A 27,137-nucleotide genomic window follows, 5' to 3' on the forward strand; every position below is an offset into this window, starting at 1 on the left:
TTGAAAACAATATGGCAACATGTTGCACATTCTAAAATATGTGCTTCTTTAAATAAAATTAGATAGAAGGGTCTTGCCCCAGGTCTAATAACTACCATAATTTTCTTGATAAAGTAGAAAGCAAGTTCATTAGATAAGAACGAGGATGGGGGAAGAGGAGAAAGCATGCAATAACTATTTATGAGAGGGGAAGAGAGAATGAGGTAAAGAAGTATTTGTTGGGCAGTATTATGGGACCATTTTAATCATGAGATGAAAGTGAAACAAGTCAGCATGGGTATGTTTTTCTCTGGCCACAGTCAGGTGCTAAGGTGGACAGTTGAACTTAACTAAGGTTGTGATTTAGCTATGCAAACATAAAGAAGTGGGGGGGGCAAAAGACTTGAGGGTCATATTAATAGAGTGATATGACTATTGACTGTGGAATTTAAGCCAGATAAAGAGGGAAAAGAGAACCGGGGGTGGGGTGAGGATGGTAGGATCAATGAATTGAAGGTTATGTTGAGCTGGAAGAATTGTTCAAAGGATTGTTGGAGTAAAGCTCCTAGAATAATGTTACTAGGAAGATAGGGAGTGGTGGATGGAAAATGGATGGTTTGGAGTTGGGAATTCAGAGGGAGATACATATTGTTTGTATATATATCTCTATCTTGACATGTATAGGTTCTGACGTAGAAGCAAAATAACATTCTTATTGTAGGGTTTACATTTTACAGGCTGAAGTACCTTATATGTCACATTTTATTCATGAGATATGATTTGATTTGCCAAATAACATAAATTAATTTCAATTTAAGAAAATTCACTTGAAAACAATATAGGATGCATAATTGATATTCAGAAATGATCTTTTAGTTACACAAGATTGAAACTTCAGGCAGTCTTTAGAAAGACTCAGTCTCAATGCTTTAACATGTTTGTCAGATATTTAATAATCTGCAAACAGATTTTCAGAAGAGAAAATTAAAACAAAATTGTTAGTAATGCAGGGGCAACAGAAGATCAAATAGAATTAAGATGAAGCATCTTGGAAATCATAATATAATCCAATAGAAAAATTGGATTTGATTTACAAAATCAAATTTAAACCCAAAGTGTTTCCATTAAGCACTTAATACTAAAATGCCAAGTTAGTTATTATAAATAAACAATTTGCAAGGTAATATTTTTCTTACCTCAGGTCCCCAGGCTTCTTCTAACGGGAGGCGCTTGTTAAGCTCAGTCATTGACTTCCATGTCTGAGCTTCGTGCAAACAGCCACTCTGTCAAAAGGTTTTACATATATAGAAAGGTTTTATATATATATATATATGTTTTACATATCAATTTATTTCTAATTATTTAATATAGTTTAGTGCTGTTGAAAATTATATACCTAATTTTTAAATTATTTAAATGTTTGCTGATATACAGAAAAACAATGGACTTTTGTATATTGACCTTGTACAGAGAGAACTTCTTAAACTCACTTATTAACTTTGTTTCAGATGAACAACCATGTTATCTGTGAATATGAGTTTCATTTCTTCCTTTCCAATCCTTACACTTTTAATTTATTTGTATTGTTTATTGTTTACCTTATTACAGACATCAAGAACAATGTTGTATAGAAATGGTTAGAACATGCCTCCTTGTTTCATTCCTGATTTCAGAGGGAAGGCTTTCACATTTTCACCATTAAGAATGATGTTTTATACAGGTTTTTTGTATTGACATTTTATTAGGTTAAGGAAGTTACCATTTATTTATAATTTTCTAAGATTTATTTAAAAAATAATGTTATGTATGGGTGATAAATTTTTAATCAGATGACTTTTCATCAACTGTTGTAATAATCTTATGCCTTTTCTTATTTATACTGTTAATATAGTGGATTGCTTTGATTTTCAAATATCCCCAACGCTTAATTTATGAAATAAAGAAAACTTGGCCTGGATGGATTATTATTATTATTTTATTTATTTGTTTTTATTTTTGGCTGTGTTGGATCTTTGTTGCTGTGCGTGGGCTTTCTCTAGTTGTGGCGAGTGGGGGCTACTATTCCTTGGAGTGCACAGACTTACTGTCGTGGCTTCTCTTGTTGTGGAGCACGGGCTCTAGGCACGCGGGCTTCAGTAGTTGTGGCTCGTGGGCTCTAGAGCTCAGGTTCAGTAGTTGTGGCGCATAGGCTTAGCTGCCCCGTGACATGTGGGATCTTCCCGGGCCAGGGCTCGAACCTGTGACCCTGCATTGGCAGGTGGATTCTTAACCACTGGGACACCAGGGAAGCCCTGGATTATTTTTTAATAAGTTGCTGTATTTGATTTGCTAGAATTTTGTTCAGGTGTTTTGTATCTATGGTTATGAGTCAGATTGGCTCATCATTCTCTTCTCTTAAGGTCCTCATCAAGTCCTCCTGGATTCACAAAATGAGTTGAAAGTGTTTCCTCCTGCCCTTATACTCTGGAAGAGTTTTTATAAGGCTGAAGTAAAATTTTTCTTAAATATTTGGTAGACCTCATCAGGAAAGCCATCTGAGATTAGAGTTTTCTATTTTTTGGAGGGGGAGAATACAAGAAATTTTGGTGTATTTTTCAAGGCATTTGTCCATTGCCAAATTTGTTGATATAAATTTTTTTATAATAACCTCTATTATCTGGATTATAAAATGGTGATATTTCAATTCTATTTTTTCATTTGTCAACTGGAATAATTTTATAAAGAGATGCTTCCCCTCATCTACTGTTTGTTTGTCCATTGGTAGAGTTCATTTGAAGAAAATAGGATAAATATTTGTTTCTCTTTATTTACCAGTTTTCAAAATAAGGCATTGGTTTCCTATCATTCTGTAAAGGTGATTTAAAAAGAAAATCATGAATTCATCGATTTAATATATTTAATGAGTTTTACTCAATTGCAATAATTATTCTCCAGGAAGCGCAAACTGTCCCATCTTTGGCCAGTAGAAACCTCTTGATGTTGATTTATGATTACTTTTATTTATTTATTTTTAATTAATTTAGTTTATTTTTGGCTGTGTTGGGTCTTCGTTGCTACGTGCAGGTTTTCTCGAGTTGTGGTGAGTGGGGGCTACTGTTCGTTGTGGTGTGCGTGCTTCTCATTGTGGTGGCTTCTCTTGTTGTGGAGCACGGGCTCTAGGCATGCAGGCTCAGTAGCTGTGGCTCACGGGCTCTAGAATGCAGGCTCAGTAGTTGTGGCACAGAGGCTTAGTTGCTCCGCGGCATGTGGGATCTTCTCGGACGAGGGCTCGAACCCATGTCGCTTGCATTGGCAGGCGGATTCTTAACCACTGCGCCACCAGGGAAGCCCGATTTCTGCTTACTTTTAAATGACTCTAGCAGTCCTTGATACTTCCTTGCTATTGGGTATGCCAAACTATTCTAGGCTCATCTTGTACATTTCTTCCTTCAGGCGTGGAATCAGCAATTTATCTAAGAATGCCCAGTACGTTTAGTCGGAAACGGTATTTCAAAACAACAATCTGGCTACTAAGTATATTTTCAGCTACTGATTAGTTATGTTTCTAAGATTTTAACGGTCAGAATAGGAAAATTTTATCTATCTCTCTATTTGATTCATAAATTTATATCCAGAGCAATATCCAATACCTCATGGGTTCATATTGAGTCCTATTCGAATTCAAGATTTTTGTCTAACTTCTTCTATCTTAACATATGTATCTTCTTGCTTTTACAACAAAACACTTGGTGAGGAATGGTGGTATTAGAAAATGTCATTATTACACATTTGTTTTATCTCACATTATACACCTCAAAACTTTAGAAAAACAATACAAATATTATCACCAGTGTCATGATTACTGAAAACACTTATAATTTTCCCTTGTATATGCTCTTCACATTCTCCTATCATATTTTATAATTGTACTAGATCTACATTGTCAGAGAATACACCCATTATATATTACATTCTAACCCATTTAACCCTCATTTTGTTTTAGTCTTGTAAGTAACTATATACTATATTATAATGCTTCCTCCTAGTCCTTATGTTGATTTCTCTTTAGTATTTTTGATTTTCTGAAGCTTCTTACTTAGTAAATTACCCAGGAAGGGCTCCTGGGAACAATATTATCAGAGCTTTCTACATACTGATAGCAGTTTGTGCCATTTACAGTGTAGTCAGTTTTGCTGGATGTAAAATCCTTGGCTTGTATTTATTTTCCTTTAGTATCTTAAATATTTGACTCCACTTTCTCCTGGCATACAACACTGCTATAAAATGTCTGATGATAATTTAATTTTCCTTATAAATTTCTTGCTTTTTTGCTTATATGCCCACATGGGTTGGCTATTCTGATTTGATATTCTGAAGTATATGGTATGCTCTTTCAATAAGAAGTTTGAAAATTTTATTTTTCGGGGGGGGTTGTTTGTGTTTTGTTGAATTATTAGTATTTGTTTTGTTCCTTTGCCTTGGTTCTCCTTTTTCAGGAATTCCATTTATTCTTTGCCTATCCTCAATATTTGTCACTTTCTCTCCAATCATTTTTATTTCATCCTTCATTTCTTTCTTAAAATTTTTTCCTCTTTTAATTTCATGTATCTTGTAAGACATTATCAGTTGTTCACCTTCATTTTTTAAAATGCTATTTCTATTGTATTCAGAATTTTAGGTTTGGGAATTATTTTCCTTCGGTAACTTAAAAATATTTTGCTTCAAAGACTTCTGGTTTTTATTGTTTCTATTGAGAAATCAGCTTTAAATCTTATAGTTACTTTTTTGAAGGTAAGTTATCTTTTTTGCTCTGAATACTTTAAAGATTTTTCTCTTTGTTTTTGATTTTGGAAATTTTACTGTGATATTTTTGGATGCAGATTACTTTTTCTGTGCCTTGATGTCTTTCACCAGTTTTGGAAAATGTTGCTTCTGACCAACACTCTCTCTTCTCTTTTTTTAGGACTCCAGTTCTTAGATCTTAGCTTTGGATCTCCTTTATGTTCTTTTTCTATATTTTAAATCAGTTTATCTCTCTATGTGTAATTCTGGATATTTCCCTCTGACCTCTTTTCTAGATGGCTAATTCTCTTTTCAGTGATCACTCCCAATAGTTGAGTTCATACTTCCAGTTATTGCAATTTTAACTTTTTTTCTAGAAGTGATTAGTAGCTCAGATATAGGCATGGATAAGGCAGAAAAATGAATGTTTAAAGTTGCGTAACACTAAACAAGAACAATACCAGGGAAAGTGACATATAGGCATTGGGAAGACAATAGCTGAAGGACTGAACTGTGGAGCTCAAGTTAGATAGGCAAAGAAGAGAAGAAAAATGGGAGAAGCAGAGGGTTTCTCTAGGATATCTAGAGATATCTAGATTGTGTGAGAAAAAAGTAGATATCTAGATTGTGTGAGAAAAAGAGGCAGAGGAGTAGTGGCAAAGAGAGAGCTAAAGGGTCCAGAGACTGAAATGTTCGCATTTAAATGTAATTTTAATAGGAGGAGCTATATTGGTCAGCTTTGCTGCAATAAAAACTCCAACCCTCAGGGGTTTTACACATTAAAATTTAATTCTTGATCACACATAATCCAATGCAGATGTCCCTGGTTAAAGGGCTCCTATGGATGACTCTCCTCAAAACAGTAGATTAAAAACTCAGACTTTTAAAAATCTAGTGGCTTCTTGAAGTCCCTTATCCCCTTCATCCAGTTCACATCTACTCCATCTTTAATCGTTGCTGTAATATATTGACATGTGAAGGAAGATGGGAAGCATGGAGGTGCATGTGAAGTTCTTAAGTACTTCATCCTGGACACATATCACTTCTGCTCATACTCCAGTGATAAGAATCAGTCACATGGCCTGACTTAGTTATGAATGAGGCAGGAATGTGTGATGGGATGGATTTGTTTGGTCACATAATTGCAGTAATGTGGAGGAGAGTAGCAGGTGGAATTCATGTCTCTTTGTTGTCACCCACGTAGGTCCTACTTCTTGGAGAATGAAGGTCTCTGGTACATGAGAAAGTTACTTTGGAAGGAGTCATCCCTGGTTTTGTATGAGATCTCTGACAAATCTCAGGAATCAATGCTGGTAACTTCTAGAGAGGCTCCATCATGATGGGAGGCCCTCAAGGGCAAAAAGCCCCATGTAGAAGGGATAGGAGTGAACTGTGGTGATTTGGAGTAGGAAGGCCTTTCTGCTGTGGCCTGCAAAGTGAACAGGAAGAATAAAGGGGATTCACTGTGGAGGCTGAGAATGAGCAGTCATGGAGGATGAAGGAAAACCAGGAGAGTGTGGGGACAGTGAAGCCACGGTCAGTGGGTCAAATGCTGCAAAGAAGTCAAAGTGAGATGAAGCCTAGAGTGTGTCCATTTGATTTAGCACAAATGTGATGAATGTCTGAGAGTGAAATGCAGGCCCATAAATAATCAAACATTAAATACAATGTGGAGAGAAAATAAAATATTAATCAATAATTGCATCATCCTACTATAAACATTATCTTTTCTGACCCCTTTAAGTCCGTTCTATAGGACAGTGATTTATTTTTTCATAAATGAATTTTCATAGTCATAGAATTCAATATACAGGTCATATTTATTTTTCCTACCTACAGCTGACTGGTTTTGTTTTCCTTAGATAATTTATATATAGATTTAAAATGGAAAGACTTGTCTAATTGCATGCTAAATTCTATTTAAATCCAAAATGTCATACCTTCTTCATAGTGTTGTTAAAGCTATAGTCATCCCTGCCATGTATTTCCCACACTATGAAATTTACTTCAACATCTTCAACATAGCCACTGTCATTGTATCTGAAAGAGACAGCGAACACAAAAATAATAGTTTAGTGCAGAAGGGCTAAAAGCTCCAGCTGTCAAGACAGAGGTACTTAGGTTTGAATCCTGTCTTTATCACTTAGCTTTGTGACCCTGGGGAAGTTACGTAAACTCTTGAAGCCTCGACTTTCTTATCTGCAAAATAATAACAGTACTTACAGTATAGGTTTCCTTCAGCTCTCAAAATAAATCTCATGGTAACGAAGCAGAAAATTTTCACTTTTTTAACAGTTGGAACCATAAGTTCTCTTCAGTTTGACAGGAACCGTGTATTGATAAGGTGAGTAGGTGAGGCCATGCTGTCATGGCTGGTAGCAGGGAGAAAGATGGAAGGGAGCCATGAATGGAGGAAGGGCAAAGCAAGGGTTCCTTGGTGTTACTTAATCAGCAAATACTCTTTGGGTGCCTATTATGTACCAGAGAATTAAAGCACAGAACTACTATGATTCGAACTGAGAAAGTACAGATCTCTCTGGAGGAACCAACTGGAAGATATGGCTAAGTGTTAGAAGATCAGCAGCTTCAGTAAGAGTTGAGGTGTGGTTGAGAAGCAGAAACAGTCATAAGCTCCTTGGAGCTATATTCATGCACAACCCCTGCTCAGAGAATGCATGATGACTTCCACCAACAGCAGACACCACCAGCAGACAGTCCAACATGGACAGGGTGCCCACTCCCCTGACGTCAGGACTGGAGACATAAGTCTCACTGAGCTTACAGTATTTACCCCAAACTCAGTAAGTTTTAAAAGAGATGTATTACTTCAAATTGTTATGATTTTTTCTGCTACCATATGAAAATAGGGTCTTGAGAAAAAAGCTAAAGTCAGTTACTGATAAAGTCATACCTTTGAATACCAGAGCTTGACTGTTTTAAAAATGGTTACATGCCTTTCTTCTCCATCAGTTATTGCCCATTTTTCTGAATGAAATTATCCCCCACACCCCTTGGATGGAAATTTCACTTAGGACCTTGGTCTCAGGCAGGTTGCCTCAGTGTCTAATATATTTTCTTGCTTCACATTTCTGTGTCTATTCATAAAAAAACAGCAGATGCTTCACAGTGACCCCTTACTCACTGCCCAGATCTCTGCCTGACTTTGCAGTCATTCTGTCTAGCTTTGCAGGTCGGCTATAACTCACTGCTATCCACCCATGGTCATAAAAAACAGTTTTTGTTCCTTGCTCAGAAATTGAGAAGAAAACATCTTTAAGTGTCAGAAAGTGTTACCTGAGAAGTTATTTTGTTTCTAACTTTAATTAGTTTTTAGAAATCATAGAGATGAACTCAGGTGTAGTTAAGTGGGGATTGGTTCTTCACTTCTTTCTTGGCATGTGATGGGGGTTACAGAGAACTCTGAACTCTAATGAGAGCTCTGGACATGCTCTGTGGGCATGCACACAATTTTCTATGCAGTTTCAGGGATTTGGGCAAAGCTCTAATTCTAGGAGCTTTGGAAGGTGCAGCATGTTTGACCGCATCTTCTGAATGCCATCAGATTCTTGAATTAATAAAAACTAGTTGCAAAGCCCTATGTTTTATTTAAATAAAAAAGATCTTAACTGAACTCTGAGCAGGCATCGTTTGACAATCACAAAAGCAATAAGCTACAGTGTCATCTAGTGGCAATAAGGATAAATTGCATGACATACTTTCTGGGTTTATAATGATCTTTGATGTTCTATGTATTTCATTGAGAATATGGGACCAAAATACTTGCCTGTGAAAGCATGGCTTATTTTCATTGAACTTCATTAATGTGAGATATAATACTAATTAAACCTGAGAGATTCATGAGTGTTACTACATTTTGTAACTTCTCCCTACAATTTGTAACTTCTCCGCTATTGCAGTTCCACTTTGGGAATTGGGAAGGAGAGACCTCTCTGTTGATCCATTAGACACATACGTTTTCAATCCTGTCTGGTCACTCTAGATAGCCCATTGTATTAACCTTGTCTTTTACTTTCTGTAATGTGATGCTTTAATATCTAGGGCCTTGCTTACCTTGGAGGGATGCCCTCCCAGGGTTAACTCCTAGAGATAGTAAACAGCTCCCCTAGGCATGCCTTTCATATGCAAACCAACCAATCCAGAGCCCATACCCCCAGCCACCTCCTTTATGGGTTGTCACACTGGGCCACTATCTACCTGCCCTAATCACCCCAGGATCAGGTACTAGACAACAAGACAGTATTTACACCCAGAGCCCACTGAAATTACTCAAAATAGCCAATCCTAAACCTGCTTACCCTGTCTCATCCATTCCTTCCCACAGAAAACACAATAAAGACTCTTACCTCTGTTTTCCCCTCACTTCCTCTGTCTCCTGACAGACCCTGGTGCTTCCTTCTGAGGCCCTACATGGTGTGCTGTGCCTCCTGTTTCTTGGGATTGGTATTTACAATATATACCTTCCTTCATGACAGTCATTTCCACGTCTGTGTGTCTTACCACATCTGATCAAAACAAATCTTGAGTAGCCCTAAAGCACCCCTATGACCTGTTACTGAACTTCCTGCATCACAGTAGAGCAATTATGTCCCACTGTTTCCTCTGGGTTGCTTCTGTAGCACCAAATTCTGGTTTAGGATGGGTTGCCATGGGAATTAAGAAAGCAAAGAGGCAACTGGGATGACATATTCCTAGGTGGATCATACTCCCAGGACTTGCTTTATTCTTATTAACGTTTGCTAGTGAATCTATTATTGTTTTATCTGTAAAATTCTGCCCAACCTTGTTCCTGAGCCATTCTCTACAAAGATAAGACATTTATTATAATTTAGAGACCTAGTCCACACACTAATTTCCTAGTGACTACCCATGTCTGCCTGTTTTCTCAAGGCTTGATTAATTAGCACCCAAATTTGCCTCTGATAAATATCTAATTGAACACCGGGTTATCAACTATGTATTGCTATAGTTCAGTTGAATTGAACACTGAGCCTTATTGATCTGACTGTCCCTCTGTAGTTAACCTCAACTATTCAGTCGATTATCCTAGAAGAATTGGAGGCAAAAAGCTTTATCAAGCTATTCCTTGTTGCAGAGATACAAAAAGTTACCCCTAGGGAAAAGTACTGTCACAATAGTCCAAAGTAGTGCTGCTTCAAAAGTCCACTCTCTGACCCCAACATCTTCCATCTTTCACATCCTCTCACCTGCCCCTTGACCTCATAGGTACTTCCAGTCCTCTGTTTCCCGTCTGCTTTCCTGCTACACAGAAGTTCCTTTCTAGCTGCTCTACCTTCCCCAATCAGCCCAATCTCATGCTTGATCATCGGACCTGCTCTCTCACTAGCATCCTGGATGCACTCAACTGTTCCTCCCCTTGCATGTAATATCTAACCTAAACATTCGATGGTATCTATGACTTCTTCATCTGTGCATGTGCTACTTCAGACATTCACTGTGTGTGAGGATTGGACCCACTCACGGTATCTTACCTCAGTTGTGCCTTTGGTGTTGTCCAGTAATCTTTTTACTGGCCCTTAGCCAGCCCCTTCTCATAGTACCCTCAGTGACCTTTGACATTCTCCTCAAAGACCCTCCTCAACCCCTCCCTTCTCTCAGTTTACAGGTGGCCCTCCTTCCTACTTCATGTAAGTAAATCGAGGCTATCAGACATGACCTTTCTCAACTCCTACATTCCTATTTCCAAACCAGTCACTTTCTGCATTTATTTTTACTCCTTCCCTCCAAGTCTCAGAGGATGAATTGTCCTTTCAACTTCGCCACGTGGCCACTTGATTCTACTTCCCCAGTTTTCTTCATGGACCTTGTGCCTGTAGCTTAGGCACTTATTTTTTTTAATTAGGAAATATTTCATATATGCAGAAGAACACAGAGAATAATGTGAAAATTATTACTTATCATTTCCATCCTGGTTTTATACTTTACTTATATGTAAATGTATCCACAAATCATATATAGTATTGATTTATGGGTTTGAAAATATACATACATGATATTATACTGTGAATATCTTTTGGTGATTTTTTTTTCCACTCAATATTAGGTTTTGAAATAAAGCCATAGAAATTTCCAGTCTCTTGGTCTCTGTTTTCCTCATCAGCAGGTTCTTTCTCGTCTCTCTTCCTTCCCTATCCAAACTGAACTTCACGGCTGATCATTTGATTCCCCCTTACAAGCATCCTAGTTCATTCATTTTAACTGCTATTTGGCATTCCATTGTCTAACTACACAGGGTACTCATCCAAATGTTCACTGTATTTTACCTTACATATATTTCACCACAACTTAAAAAAATCTGTACTTAAAAGATACCATAAATAAACATTTCAACCACCTGTCTTTTTTACTTTGTTTATGGTGTCTTCCACTGCAGATTTTTAAAAATTGAAGTATAGTCGATTTACAGTACAGTTAAATTCCCTACATATGAACCTGTTCCGTTCTGAGAGTGAGTTCGTAAGTCCAATTTGTTTGTAAGTCCAACAAAGTTAGCCTAGGTATCCAACTAACACAGTTGGCTATATAGTACTGTACTGTAATAGGTTTATAATACTTTTCACACAAATAATACATAAAAGCAAAGAAACACAAAAAATAAGAAAACATTTTTAATCTTACAGTAAAGTACCTTGAAAAGTACAGTAGTACCAGCTACATCACTGCTGGTTTTACACTTGCTTCCGGAATCCTGGGCTTGAAATAAAGATACTGTACTACGGTGTTCTACACAGTACTGCACAGTAAAGTACACAAAAGCACAACCACTTGTAGAGGATGTACACACATGACAAAGTACACCAGACATGTGAACTAACTTACGTGATTGGACATGCGAACGCACGTTCGCATCTTTGAAAGTTCGTAACTTGAAGGTTCGTATGTAGGGGACTTACTGTATTATATTAGTTTCAGGTGTACAACATAACTGCTGGATCATATGGTAGTTCTACTTTTAGTTTTTTGAGGAACCTCTGTAGTGTTTTCCATAGTGGATGCACCAATTTACATTCCACCAGTGGAATGTAACAGTGTACAAAACTTCCCTTCTCTCTACATCCTCACCAACATTTATCATTTGTAGACTTTTTGATGATAGCCATTCTGACAGGTGTGAGGTAATATTTCAATATTTTTAGAGATTATTTAACTAACTATTAATCTAAATAATCTTTTAGATTAATCTATGATTTTATAGATTATTTAAATAACTCCATTTAAAGTTATTACAAAGTAATGGCTGTACTCCCTGTGCTGTACAATATATCCTTGTTGCTTATTTATTTTATACATAGTAGTTTGTGTCTCTTAATCCCATACCCCTATCTTGCCTCTCCCCTTTTCCCCCTGCACTGAAAAACACAAGTTTTTGTTTTCTATATCTGTATCTCTGTTTTGTTATATACATTTGTTTCTTTTATTTTTTAGATTCTACATATAAGTGATAATATAGAGTATTTGCCTTTCTCTCTCTGACTTATTTCACTAGGAATAATATTTTCTGGGTCCATCCATGTTGTTGCAAATGACAGAATTTCATTCTTTTTTATGGCTAAGTAATATTCCATTGTGTGTGTGTGTGTGTGTGTGTGTGTGTGTGTGTATACCACTTTTTCATTGTCATTTGTTAATGGACACTTAGGTTGCTTCCATACCTTGGCTATTATAAATAATACTGCTATAAACATTGGGATGCATGTATCTTTTCAAATCAGTGTTTTCATTTTCTTTGGATATATGTCCACCAGTGGAATTGCTGGATCATATGGTAGTCTAGTTTTAGTTTTTTGAGGAAACTCTGTTCTGTTTTCCATAGTGGATGCACCAATTTACATTCCAGCCACAATGTACAAATGTTCCCTTCTCTCCACATCCTCACCAACATTTATTATTTGTAGACTTCCTGATGGTAGGCATTCTGACAGATGTAAGGTGGTATTTCATTGTGGCTTTGATTTGCATTTCTCTAATAATTAGCAATGTTGAGCATATTTTCATGTGCCTGTTTACCATCTGTATGTCTTCTTTGGAAAAATGTCTATTCAGATCTTCTGCCCAGTTTTTAATGTGGTTTGTTTTTTGGATATTGAGTTGTATGAATTGTTTATATATTTTGGATACTAACCCCTTATTGGTCATATCATTTGCAAATATTTTCTCCCATTCTGTAGGTTGTAGTTTTGTTTTGTCAGTGGCTTCCTTTGCTGTGCAAAAGCTTTTAAGTTTGAATTAGACCCCATATGTTTATTTTTGCTTTTGTTTCTTTTTCCTTAGGAGACATATCCAAAAAAATATTGCTACTATTCATGTCAAAGAGTGTTCTGCCTATGTTATCTTCTAGAATTTTTATGGTTCAGGTCCTACATTTAGCTCTCTAATCCATTTTGATTTTATTGATGTATATGGTGTGAGGAAATGTTCTAATTTCATTCTTTTGCATGTAGCTGTCCAGTTTTCTCAGCACCACTTCTTGAAGAGACTGTCTTTTCTTCATTTGCTTGGCTCCTTTGTCATAGATTAATTGACCATAAGTGTGTGGGTTTATTTCTGGGCTCTCTATTCTGTTTCATTGACCTATATATCTGTTTTTGTGCCAGTACCATGCTGTTTTGATTACTATAGCTCTGTAGTATAGTGTGAAGTGAGGGAGTGTGATCCTTCTAGATTTGTTCATTTTTCTCAAGATTGCTTTGGCTATTATTCAGGGTCTTTTGTGGTTCCATATAAATTTTAGGGTGATTTGTTCTAGTTCTGTGAAAAATGTCATAGGTATTTTGACAGGGATTGCATTAAATATGTAGATTGCTTTGGGTAGTATGAATAGTATGAACATTTTAATATTACTTCTTCCAGTCCAAGAACACAGGATATCTTTCCATTTCTTTGTATCATCCTCAATTTCCTTCATCAATGTTTTATAGGTTTCAGAGTATAGGTCTTTCACCTCCTTGGTTAAGTTTATTCCTAGGTATTTTATTCTTTTTGATATAATTTTAAACTTGATTGTTTCCTTGCTTTTTCTTTCTGATAGTTCATTATTAGTATATAGAAAAACAACAGATTTCTATATATTAATTTTGTACCCTGCAACTTCACTGAATTCATTAATTAGTTCTAATAGCTTTTTTTGGTGGAGACATTAGGATTTTCTACATATAGTATCATGTCATCTGCAAATAGTAATAGTTTTATTTCTTCCAATTTGATGCTTTTTGTTTCTTTTCCTTGTCTGATTTTTATGGTTAGGACTTCCAATACCATGTTAAATAGAAATGTTGAGAGTAGGCATCTTTGCTTTGTTCCTGATTTTAGAGGAAAGGCTTTCATTGGGTGTGATGTTAGCTCTGGGTTTGTCATAAATGACCTTCATTATTTTGAAATATGTTCCCCCTATACCCACTTTGATGAGAGTTTTTATCATGAATGGATGTTGAATTTTGTCAAATGCTTTCTCTGAGCCTATTGAGATGATTGTGTGACCTTTATCCTCCCTTTTGTTAATGTGGTGTTTCACATTGATTGATTTGTGAATACTGAACAAGTCTTGCATCCCTGGAATAAATCACACTTTATCATTTTATATATTGTTGAATTCATTTTGCTAATATTTTGTTGAGGATTTTTGCATCTAAATTCATCATAGATATTGGCCTGTAATTCTCTTTTCTGTGGTGTCTTTGTCTGGGGTGGTATCAGGGTAATTATGGCCATGAAGAATGAATTTGGGAGTGTTCCAATTTTTTGGAATAGTTTGAAAAGGATAGATATTAACCCTTCTTTGTGTGTTTGGTAGAATTCCCCTGTGAAGCTCTTCAGTCCTAGACTTTTGTTTCCTGGGAGTTTTTTTTAATTAAAAATTCAATTTCACTACTAGTGATAAGTTGGTTCAGATTGATTGTATATTTCTTCCTGATCCAATCATGGAAGGTTGTATGTTTCTACAAATTTGTCCATTTCTTCTAGGTTATACAATTTGTTGGCATATAACTGTTCATAGTATTCTCTTATGATTTTTTGTATCTCTGTGATATTGGTTGTTGTTTCTTCTCCTTAATTTCTTATTTTATTTGGGTACTCTCTTTTCTTCTAGATGAACCCGGCTAAAGGTTCATTAATTTTGTTTATGTTTTCCAAAAACAAGCTCTTGCTTTTATTGATCTTTTCTATTTTTTCTTGGTCTCTATTTTATTTATTTTCTCTCTGATCTTTATTACTTTTTTACTTCTGCTTATTTTGGGCTTTGTTTTTTCCTCTTTTTCTAATTCCTTTAGGTGATAGGTTAGGTTGTTTATTTGAGATTTTTCTTATTTCTTGAGGTAGGCTTGTATTGCTATAAACTTCCCTCTTAGAACTGCTTTTGCTGCATCCCATAGATTTGGGAAAGTTGTGTTTCTATTTTCATTTGTCTCAAGTATTTTTTGATTTCCTCTTTGATTTTTTTCATTGACTTATTGGTTTTTTTAGTTGTGTGTTGTTTAGTCTCCATGTGTTTGTGCTTTTCCCGTTTTTCTTCCTGTGATTGATTTCTAGTTTCATACTGTTGTGGTCAGAAAAAAATGCTTGATATAATTTCTGTCCTTCTAAATTTGTTGAGACTTGTTTTTTGGCCTAGCATGTGATCTATTCTTGAGAACATTCCATGTGCAGTTGAATAGAATGTGTATTCTGCTGGTTTTGAATGGAATGTCCTGTAGATATCTATTAAGTCCAATTGGTATATTGTGTCATTTAAGACCACTGTTGCCTTATTGATTTTCTGTCTGGTGATTTGTCCATTGATGTAAGTGGGGTGTTAAAGTCCCCTACTCTTATTGTATTATTGGCAATTTCTCCCTTTATGTCTGTTAATATTTGCCTGATATATCTGGGTGCTCCTATATTAGGTGTATGTATGTTAGCGAGTGTAACATTCTCTTCTTGTATTGATTCCTTTATCATTATATAATGCCTTTCTTTGTCTTTTATTATAGACCTTGTTTTAAAGTCTATTTTGTCTGATATGAGTATTGCTATCCCTGCTTTCTTGTTGTTTCCATTTGCATGAAGTATCTTTTACCATTCCATCATTTTCAGTTTGTGTGTGTCTTTAGCTCTGAAGTACATGTCTTATAAGCAGCATATAGATGGGTCTCGTTTTTTAATCCAATCAGCAACCTATGTCTTTTGATTAGTGCATTTAGTCCATTGACATTTAAAGTAGTTATTGATAGGTATGTATTAATGTGGTTTTGTTACTTGTTTTCTGGTTGTTTTGTAGTTCTTCTCTATTCTTTTAGTTTCTTCCCTTGTGATTTGATGATTGTCTTTAGTGGTATGTTTTTGTTCCTTTTTCTCTAGTTTCCGTGTATCTAGTATATGTTCCTGATTTGTGGTTGCCATGAGGTTCCAACATATTGACCTATAACTACATCTGTTTTAAACAGGTAGTCCTTTAAGTTCAAGCACAATCTAAAAGATCTACATTTTTTACTTCCTTCCACCACATTTTTGGTTTTGATGTCATATTTTGTATCTTCATGTTTATCCCTTTACTGATTATTGTAGTTATAGTTGATTTTACATTTTTTTGTTTTTTAATCTTCATACTAGCTTATTTCAGTGGTTGATCCTCAGCCTTTACTATATATTTGCCTTTACTATAGATTCTTCCTTTTTTCCCTTTCCTATAGATTCTTTCTTCTTGTTATAGCCTATTCTATTCCACTTAGAGAAGACTTTTTAACATTTCTTTTAGGGTAGATTTAGTATTAATGAACTTTTTTAGTTTTTGCTAGTCTGAGAAGTTCTTTATCTCTCCGTCAATTCTAAATAATAATCATGATGGGCAAAGTATCCTAGATTGAAGATTTTTCCCTTTCAGCACTTTGTATAGATCATGCCACTCCCTTCTGGCCTGCAAAGTTTCTGCAGAAATATCAGCTGATAGCCTTATGGGTGTTCCCTTGTATATGACTTTTTGTTTTTCTCTTGCTACCTTTAGAATTCTCTCTTTATTTTTAACCTTTGTTATTTTAATTATGATATGTCTCAGTCTGGGTCTGTTTGAGTTTATTTTGTTTGGGACCCTCTGTGCTTTCTGAACCTGGATATCTGTTTCCTTCTTCAGGTTTGGGAATTTTTCAGCCATATTTCATCAAATACATTTTCAACCCTCTTCTCTCTCTCTTCTCCTTCTGGGACCCTTATAATGTGCATGTGGATATGCTTGATGCTGTCTCAAAGATCCCTTAAAACTGTTCTAATTTTTTTTTTCTTTTTGCTCTTCTGATTGGGTGATTTCTATTATTCTATCTTCCAGATCACTTATGCATTCTTCTTCTTTTTTTTTTTTTACATGTTTATTGGAGTATAATTGCTTTACAATGGTGTGTTAGTTTCTGCTTTATAACAAAGTGAATCAGTTATACATATACATTTGTTCCCATATCTCTTCCCTCTTGCATCTCCCTCCCTCCCACCCTCCCTATCCCACCCATCTAGGTGGTCACAAAGCACCGAGTTGATCTCCCTGTGCTATGTGGCTGCTTCCCACTAGCTATCTATTTTACATTTGGTAGTGTATATATGTCCATGCCACTCTCTCACTTTGTCACAGTTTACCCTTCTCCCTCCCCATATCCTCAAGTCCATTCTCTAGTAGGTCTGTGTCTTTATTCCCGTCTTACCCCTAGATTCTTCATGACATTTTTTGTTTTCTTAGATTCCATATATATGTGTTAGCATACGGTGTTTGTCTTTCTCTTTCTGACTTACTTCACTCTGTATGACAGACTCTAGGTCCATCCACCTCATTACAAATAACTCAATTTTGTTTCTTTTTATGGCTGAGTAATATTCCATTGTATATATGTGCCACATCTTCTTTATCCATTCATCCGATGATGGACACTTAGGTTGTTTCCATCTCCTGGCTATTGTAAATAGAGCTGAAATGAACATTTTGGTACATGACTCTTTTTGAATTTTGGTTTTCTCAGGGTATATGCCCAGTAGTGGGATTGCTGGGTCATATGGTAGTTCTATTTGTAGTTTTTTAAGGAACCTCCATACTGTTCTCCATAGTGGCTGAACCAATTCACATTCCCACCAGCAGTGCAAGAGTGTTCTCTTTTCTCCACACCCTCTCCAGCATTTATTGTTTCTAGATTTTTTGATGATGGCCATTCTGACTGGTGTGAGATGATATCTCATTGTAGTTTTGATTTGCATTTCTCTAATGATTAATGATGCCGAGCATTCTTTCATGTGTTTGTTGGCAATCTGTATATCTTCTTTGGAGAAATGTCTATTTAGGTCTTCTGCCCATTTTTGGATTGGGTTGTTTGTTTTCTTGACATTGAGCTGCATGAGCTGCTTGTAAATTTTGGAGATTAATCCCTTGTCAGTTGCTTCATTTGCAAATATTTTCTCCCATTCTGAGGGCTGTCTTTTGGTCTTGTTTATGGTTTCCTTTGCTGTGCAAAAGCTTTGAAGTTTCATTAGGTCCAATTTGTTTATTTTTGTTTTTATTTCCATTTCTCTAGGAGGTGGGTCAAAAAGGATCTTGCTGTGATTTATGTCATAGAGTGTTCTGCCTATGTTTTTCACATTCTTCTATATCACCTAGTCTGCTGTTCATTCCTTCTACTGTGCTTTTCATTTCAGTTATCATATTCTTCAGTTCTGACTGGTTCTTTTTCATATTCTAGTTCTTTGTTAAAACTCTCACTGTGTTCATCTATTCTTTTTCCTAATTCAGTTAGCATTCTTATTACTAATGCTTTGACTCTTTATCTGGTAAATTGTTTACCGCTTTTTCACTGGTTGTTTTTTCAGGGGTTTTCTGTTGCTCTTTCAATTGAAACAAATTCCTCTGTATTCTCATTTTGCTCAACTCTCTCTGTGTGTATGAAATTAGATGAAACAGTTACCTACTGCGGTCTTGAAGGGGTGTCCCTTTATGAGAGCATCCCTATACAGTGTGCATGTGCCCAGTGGCTTTTGTGGGAGAGCTGGATCTGAAGTGAACACAAGTCCTATCTTTTCGCAGGGTGTATTGGCAACCATCACCTTGGTAGGAAGTGGGACTGGAGATGGTAGGGCCAGAGCCAGGTGTCAGCCAGGGCTTCTCCTCTGCTCTGTGACCATCACCACCCTATAAAGGGAGGGGTCGAGTCCCAAGTTGCTGAAGCAGAAGCCCTGAAGTTTGGGTCTGAGCTGGCTCTGTTCCCTTTAAGTGTGTGCTCTCCCACCTCCCAGCACTGGAACCCTCATCCCAGAGGGAAGCAGTGCTGGAATAAGAGGGGCTGGCATGGATGCTTGGCATGTGTCAGGGTACAGGCTGTGGTGGTCTGGCTGGGGTCAGACACCTGGACTGCTTCCAGTGTAATGCCTGTGAAAGTGCCAGTAATGGCTGCCCCCACTCCACTCAGACACTGCTTTGAGTCTGAATCTCCTTTGTCCCTCACAGATGAGCCTCCCTTTGGCCTCTGCCATCCTAGCTAAGGTGTGGAATTGTGTCATGAAACAAGAAGGACTCAAGTGGTCATTTGGCTCAGGCTAGGATGTGTGCTGGGATGTCATGGGAAACCAGCCAGCCACCTGTGCAGTCTCAATCCACCCTCTCCAGCGTGCTTCAGGAGCAAGCAAGTGTGTGCTCCTCATGAGTGGAGTTCAGGCTTCCTACAGTCCTTCTGTTAGTCCTACTGGCCTTCCAACCAGCCAAGGGGGCTCGTCTTCACAGTGTTAGACCCAGGGCTCGGGCACCCAATAGGTGGTTTGAACTGCTCACTCCCTAGGGAGGATCTTCATCCATGTAACCTCCTTTCTCCTCTGAATCCCCTCCCAGGTTCACAGGTCCTGACCTGATCACTTTTCTTCCCTTCCTACCCAATTCTGCGTGGATCTTTCTGACAGCCTAAGTTGTATAGGAGTCTTTCTGTCAGTCTCCAGTTAGTTTTCAGTGAGAATTTTCCACATGTAGCTGTATTTTCAATGTGTTAATGGGGTGGGGGCAGAGGGAGAGTCCATGTCCTTTTACTCCACCATCTTGATCTCCTCTCACCAGACTTTTTTATCATGAAAAATATGCACAATGTAAAAATTAGCATTTTAACCATTTTTAAATATACAGTTCAGTGGCATTAAGCATAAAACTTCATTGTATGATCACGACCATCTGTCTACATAATCTTTTCATCTTGCAAAACTGAAATTCCAGTTAGCAGACATTTAATCCTGTCCAAAATGTCCATAATATATTTGGTCCATCCCAAAATGTCCTTCTTTGATATTTGCAGGACCATTTGCTCCTGTCCAAAATGTCCATAACACATTTGATCTATGCCAAAATGTTCTTTATATTTGGTCATATTTTGTCCTGTCCAAAACATCTATGGAGACATTTTGTCCACATCAAAAAGTCCTTGATATTTGGTCCTGTCAAAACTATTTAGCATAGACCAAATATTTTCATGAATATTTTGGACAGAACCACATTTCAAGAACTTTTTGGCATAGACCAAATATCTTTTGGATCAAATGTCTTATGGACATTTTAGACAGGATCAAATGTTCTGCAAGGGAAATTTCTTACCCATTAAATGATAACTTGCCATTCCTCTTATCCTACAGCCCCTGGAAAGCACCATTCTACTTTCTATGAATTAACAACTCTTGGTACCTCATGAAAGTGGAATCATACAGTATTTGTCCTTTGGTGACTGGCATTTTTCTTTTAGCATAATGTCTTTGAGATTCATGCATGTTGAGGCATGTGTAAGAATTGCCTTCTTTAAGGCTGAATAGTACTCCACTGTAGATATGTATCACATTTTGTTTATCTGTCAATGGACACTTGGGTTGCTTCCACCTTTTGACTATTATGAATAATGCTGCTTAAGAATATGATGTACAAATATCTGTTCTAGTCCCTCCTTTCACTTCTTTTGGATATATAGCCAGAAGTGAAATTGCTAGATCATAGGATAATACTATGGTTAACTTAATAGTTAACTTGCTAGTTCTTTTATCCTTCAGCACTTAAAAATGCCATTCTATTGTTACCTGACCTCTACTGTTTCTTTTTTTTAAAGATTTTTAATAAATTTTAATTTTATATTGGAGTATAGTTAATTTATAATGATTACTAATGGAGTATAGTTGATTAATGGAGTATAGCTGATTAATAATAAATTTTTATTTTATATTGGAGTATAGTTGATTAATAATGTTAGTTTCAGGTGTACAGCAAAGTGATCCAGTTATACATATACATGTATCTATTCTTTTTCATATTCTTTTCCCATTTATTTTATAACAGAATATTGAGCAGTGTTCCCTGTGCTATACAGTAGGTCCTTGTTGGTTATCTATTTTAAATATAGCAGTGTGTACATGTCAATCCCAAACTCCCAATCTATCCCTCCCCCTCCTCCACCCCTCCCCCTGGTAACCATAAGTTCATTCTCTAAGTCTGTAAGTCTGTTTCTGTTTTGTAAATAAGTTCATTTGTATAATTTTTTTTTAGATTCCACATATAAGTGATGTCATACGATATTTTTCTTTCCCTGTCTGACTTATTTCACTTAGTATGATAATCTCCAGGTTCATCCATGTTGCTGCAAATGGCATTTCATTCTTTTTTTATGACAGAGTAATATTCCATTGTATATATGTACCACATCTTCTTTATCCATTCCTTCATTGATGGACATGTAGGTTGCTTCCATGTCCTGGTATTGTAAATACTGCTGCAATGAACATTGGGGTACATATATCTTTTCTAATTATGGTTTTCTCCAGATATATGCCCAGGAGTGGGACTGCTGGATGATATGGTAGCTCTATTTTTAGTTTTTTAAGGAACCTCCATAGTGTTCTCCACAGTGGCTGTACCAATTTACATTCCCATCAACAGTGGAGGAGGGTTCCCTTTTCTCCACACCCTCTCCACTATTTATTGTTTGTAGATTTTTTGATGATGGCCATTCTGACTGGTGTGAGGTGATATCTCATTGTAGTTTTGGTTTGCATTTCTCTAATGATTAGTGATGTTGAGCATCTTTTCATGTACCTCTTGCCCACCTGTATGTCTTCTTTGGAGAAATATCTATTTAGGTCTTCTGCCTATTTTTTGATTGGGTCATTTGTTTTATTGATATTCAGCCACATGAGCTCTTTGTAAATTTTGGAGACTAATCCCTTGTCGGTCACATCATTTACAAATATTTTCTCCTATTCTGTAGGTTGTCTTTTCACTTTGTTTATGGTTTCCTTTGCCATGTAGAAGCTTTTGAGTTTAATTACTGACCTCTACTATTTCTGGTGAAAAGTTTTCTGTAATTCTTTCTTTGTTCCCCTGAATGTAATGTATCATTTTTTCCCCTGTCTAGCTGCTTTAAGCATTTCTCTTTATCTTTAGCTTTCAGCATTTGTCTATGTTGTGCCTAGATGTGGTGTTTATTGAACTTCTGGGATCCATGGGCTAATATTTATCACCAACTTTGGATACATTTCAGTCAATATTTCTTCAAAAAATATTCTCCAATTCTATTTAAGTTAGATTGCTTGATATTGTTCCATAGGTCATTGAAGCACATAATTAAAAAAATTCTTTCCTGTTGTATAATTTGGATAATTTCTGTTGAACTATCTTTATTTTTACTAATCTTTTTATCTGCTTTGTCTAACTTCCTATTAAGCCTGTCCTATTAATTTTTATTTTTAAATTTCAGTTGCTGTATTTGCTTTTAGTCTAGCATTCCAAACTGACTCTTTCTAAAATTTATTTATTTTTGGCTGCATTGAGTTTTCATTGTTGCACGTGGGTTTTCTCTAGTTGCGGCGAGCGGGAGCTACTCTTCATTGTGGTGCATGGTCTTCTCATTGTGGTGGCTTCTCTTCTTGTGGAGCACAGGCTCTAAGCATGTGGGCTTCAGTAGTTGTGGCTCATGGGCTCTAGAGTGAGGCTCAGTGGTGTGGCACACAGGCTTAGTTGCTCCGCGGCATGTGGGATCTTCCCAGACCAGGGTTTGAACCTGTGTCCCCTGCATTGGCAAGCTGATTCTTAACTACTGTGCCACCAGGGAAGTCCCCAAATTGGCTCTTTTAAAAAAATAGTTAACAGTTTTTTACTGAGATTCCCTATCTGTTCACCCATTCTCTACAATTTTCCTAAGAATCTTTTAACATATTTATACTTGCTGAATTAAAGTCCTTGTCTGCTAATGCCAGTCAGAGTCTGGGTCATCTGTAGTCTGCTACTACTAACACCATTTTATTGATTTGGGGTCATTTTCCTGAGTCTTTGGATGTCTAGTAATTTTTAATACTGTACTGTACTGAACATTTAAAACTATACATTGTTGACACTCTGGGTTTTGTTATTTTCCTCTAAAGAGTTTTGTTGTTATTGTTGTTCTTCTTTTTCTTCTTCTTCCTCCTCTTCCTCTTTTTCCTCTTCCTTCTCTCCTTCTCCTTCTTCTCCTTCTCCTTCTTCTTCTCTTTCTTCTTCTTCTGAAGATAAATAACTGGTGGATCTCCCTGACTCTGATGAAGATTAGTTTTAGGACTTGGAAGGCTTTACAGTGGTTTAGTTTTGCCTTTAACCCCAGGACAGAGCATTTTATCTTTAGCTAACCATTTTGGTTTCAGAAGAAAGCCTAAGGTGTTTTCCAATACCCTCTAGGTTGGTGTGACTTTGTCCAGATTTGTCTCCCAGCATCAGGTAACTATTGAAATCTCTGCTTCCTTTCCTTACACATGCACAGTTCAAGAATTTGAGGAAAAAGTTTTCTATACTTTTATTGCTCCTCCTGCATGATGCTGTCCTTTCCAAGGTTTTTCACCTAAATTTATAGCTGTTTCACAGTCACATACTTCACTGTCTATCTCTTAAGTCCAGTAGATCTGTCATTTTCTGTTAAAGCCTGATTCTCACATACCCTGCCAAAAACTAGGAAGTGACTTCAGAGGACAGTCTTACTTAGAAATCTTTCCTTCTTTCAAGGATCATGTCTTTTGCAGTTTTTGCTCTCTAATGCTTCTAAAGAATTATTTATTACAGTTTGTCTAGAGCATATATAGTTGGTATTGGGCAGAGTGTATGTCAAATAAAACTACTTTGCCATTTCTAGAACTTCAATTCTGGAAGATATTTGACTGGATATTTTTAGCCCATTGTTTTTCTATATAAATTTTAGGACTTACTTGTTAAATTTTGCTGAAAACCCTGATGAAATTTTATTGGAATTTCATTTAAGTTATGGATAGATTAGAGAAGAACTGATACCTTTGTAATACTGAGTCTCTCTATCAAAACATGTGGTATAGTTTTTCAAGTATTATAGTCCTCTTCTATGTATTTAATAATATTTTATAAATTTTGCTATACAGATCTTGTACAACTTTTATTAAATCTATTCTACTTTATTTTATTTTTGCTATTGTGAATGGAATAATTTTTCTATTATACAGTTTACCCTCAAAAACAATGGGTTTAAACCGTGTGAGTGTGCTTATATGCAGATTTTTTTCAATAGTAAATACTACAGTACTACAAAATCTGTGGTAGGTTTAAATCCACAGATGTGGAACAGCAGTATGGAGGAACCACTTGTGTGGAGAGCCAACTATAAGTTATATGTGAATTTTATTATTTTTATTATTATTACTATTATTATTTATTATATGTACATGGAGGGCTGTTCAAGGGTCAACTATATATTCTAGTTAGCATTTACTGATGTATGGAGACATTTTAATTTATTGTATTTTGATCCTGAATTCCACTTGCTGAACGTTCTTCTAAGGTCTAACTGGATATTTCTCTCATAAATTACATATACCTGACTTCATTTAAAAATGCAATCTTAGAATTATTGTCTTTTAATATAGAGGTAAGTGCTTTAAAATTTTGGTCATTATTAATATATTTATATGTATTTCTACTATGTAACTTTTTCTTTTTACTAACTCTGTATTTTTTTCTCTTTTCATCTATAACATTGCTCAATAGTTTAAGTTGGTCTAACTTCATTGCTACAACAATCCTCAAAATCTCAGTAAGTTAACACAATAAAGTTTATTCCTTACTCATTTTATGGTCCACTGTGGGTGGAATTAGATGAGGGGAGATGCTCTGCTCCACATAATCCTTTAGAAACCCAGACTTTTTTCCATTTAGTAGACCATAATGTTTCTGAGTCCTTTTTGGATTCTCCAAAACTGGCAGATGATAGAAGATAAAAAGAGATAGCTGGGAGGATTATGCAAAACTTAATTTTTTTTATGGGGGGCAGAGTCCAAGCCTGACTGGTCATGTGACACTTTGGTCCACATTCCACTGTGCAGTATTCAGGCATATGGCCCCACCTAACTGCAAAGCATGTTTAGAAACAGAGTCTAGGTGTGTGTCCTGGAGGAAAAGAAAACGGTATTTTGTATGTTCATTAAGTTTTCTTCTTATCAAGTTTTTTCAAAAATAACCCCACTTTGTTCTTTCTATTCTTCTTTTAGTGACTCTTCACTTTAAAAGTCTTGACCCCACGCCTAAACAATGCTAAGATTTCAGAATAATTTAACTCTAATCATCTTACTTCAATTCCACATGTTGAGTAGTATTATTTCATTTCCATCTTGTTTTCACATCCATCAAAGATATTATTCTTAAAATTTATTTCTACAGTTTATCTTTCTTTACTTTAACCAATAATTTCTTTCCTTATGATTGATTCCTCTACTTTGTTATTTTCCTTTTTGGGCTTATTTTTCTTCTTATTGAATAAAATCCTTCAGTAGTTTTTTGTTTTGTTTTTATTAAGGATTTTTAATGTAAACTCTTTATTTGCATAGGTATTTATTTCACCTTAACTCTCTAATAAAAGTTTATCTAGATTTACAATCTAAGATTAACATTCTTTTCCCTCAGATCAATGAAAATATCATTCTATTATTTTTGTCCTATTTTTGCTGATAAGAAATCTCTCAATATAAGTGGCAGTCTATTGTGGGTAATCTATCTTATCTGTATGGCAGCATATAAATATTTTCTCTTTTTCTTTTGTGTTCTATGATTTCATTTTGAGTTACTTAAGACTTTGTGTCAATTTTCACCCTGATGACTTAGCCCTTTAATAAATTATGGAAAGTTTTCACATTTTATTTGATTGAGTTTCACTTCCCTTTCCAACCCATTTTCTCTAATTTCTTCTTCTGGAGAAAACTATTAGGCACATGTTAGAAGAATTTGTCATTCTTTTCTCAATTTTTTCTTAACTTCTTTCTTATTTCTATATCTCCTTAACTATTTGTGCTGCATTCTGGTTGATTTCCATGTCTCTCTCTTTCTTTCTTTCTTTCTTTTTTTTTGTAACCGTCTCTTTATCCATATCTTTAGTGGTTTGTAATCATCTCTAAACTTTTGAATTTAATAGCTATGATTTTATATCTAGAATTTCTATCTTTTTAAAATATGCCTACTTTCTTTTCTTTCTTTCTTTTTTTTTTTTTTTTAGGCCACACTGTGTGGCATGCTGGATCTTAGTTCTCCAACCTGGGGTCAAACCCATGCCCCTTGCATTGAGAGTGTGGAGTCTTAACTACTGTACTGCCAGGGAAGTCCCCCTACTTTCTTTTCATAGTCATATTTTTTGTTATAGTTTGTTTTATTTGTCTTCCTTTTTCTTTATTTTTCTTTAACAATATTTTATGTATTGTTCAGATTGCTTCATTATTTTTAGTTTTGTTGGGCCTATCTTTCAATTTATTTTATCTTCTAACTCTCCCATTTCCTCATAAGGTTGGTAAACATTTATTGACAATTCTTTGGTGGTGGTGATTTTTCCAGTGGGAGTCTTATGCACTGGATTTACTTTTTCAATTGCTTCTGTTGGAGCCTTAGGGATTTTATGGCTACGTGACATGTTTTTAAGCTTCTTTTTTCATCTATTGATTTTTATTACTATAGTCTTTTCCTGTGTATATACATTAAATTTAGATCCCTGTCCACATACAGCCTGAGGCTAACATTTAACATTCTTACAGGAGATATTTTTCCCACATTCATGCAGGTAAAACTTTCTTCCTTGTTTCTCTGGTCATTGAGTAGAATTTTCTAGTCTTCATATATCCTGGATTTATGAAAGACCTTCCTGGCCCCACAGAGGCTTTAAAACCCTATCTCCTAATTCCTACTTCCAGTATCCCAGATCAATATTCCTGGACTACAGTAGATCACCTGGAGCTGACTACTCTTAGAGTTCTCTCTTTACTTGTATCACCTAGAGATTGTTCTTTCTTTTTTTCAAGTTTGGCTATGCATAAACTATTTTGTTATGTTTTATCAAGGATTATGTGTGGATGGGGAGTGGTTCAAGTGAGCT

General features: G+C 35.9%; 1 protein-coding gene across 1 annotated transcript in view; it reads right to left on the reverse strand.

Annotated features, from left to right (window-relative positions):
- Nucleotides 1-27,137, reverse strand: part of CATSPERE (catsper channel auxiliary subunit epsilon) — a 239,501-nt gene that overhangs the window by 24,196 nt on the left and 188,168 nt on the right. Inside the window, exons 18-19 of the mRNA XM_019920606.3 lie at nt 6,681-6,780; nt 1,176-1,262 (exon numbers count right to left, since the gene is read on the reverse strand). Of these exons, the coding sequence (XP_019776165.3) occupies nt 1,176-1,262; nt 6,681-6,780 (187 nt within the window). The remainder of the gene's footprint in view (nt 1-1,175; nt 1,263-6,680; nt 6,781-27,137) is intronic.

Source organism: Tursiops truncatus, chromosome 1, assembly GCF_011762595.2.
Source record: "Tursiops truncatus isolate mTurTru1 chromosome 1, mTurTru1.mat.Y, whole genome shotgun sequence".
In the NCBI taxonomy this organism is placed as follows: domain Eukaryota; kingdom Metazoa; phylum Chordata; class Mammalia; order Artiodactyla; family Delphinidae; genus Tursiops; species Tursiops truncatus.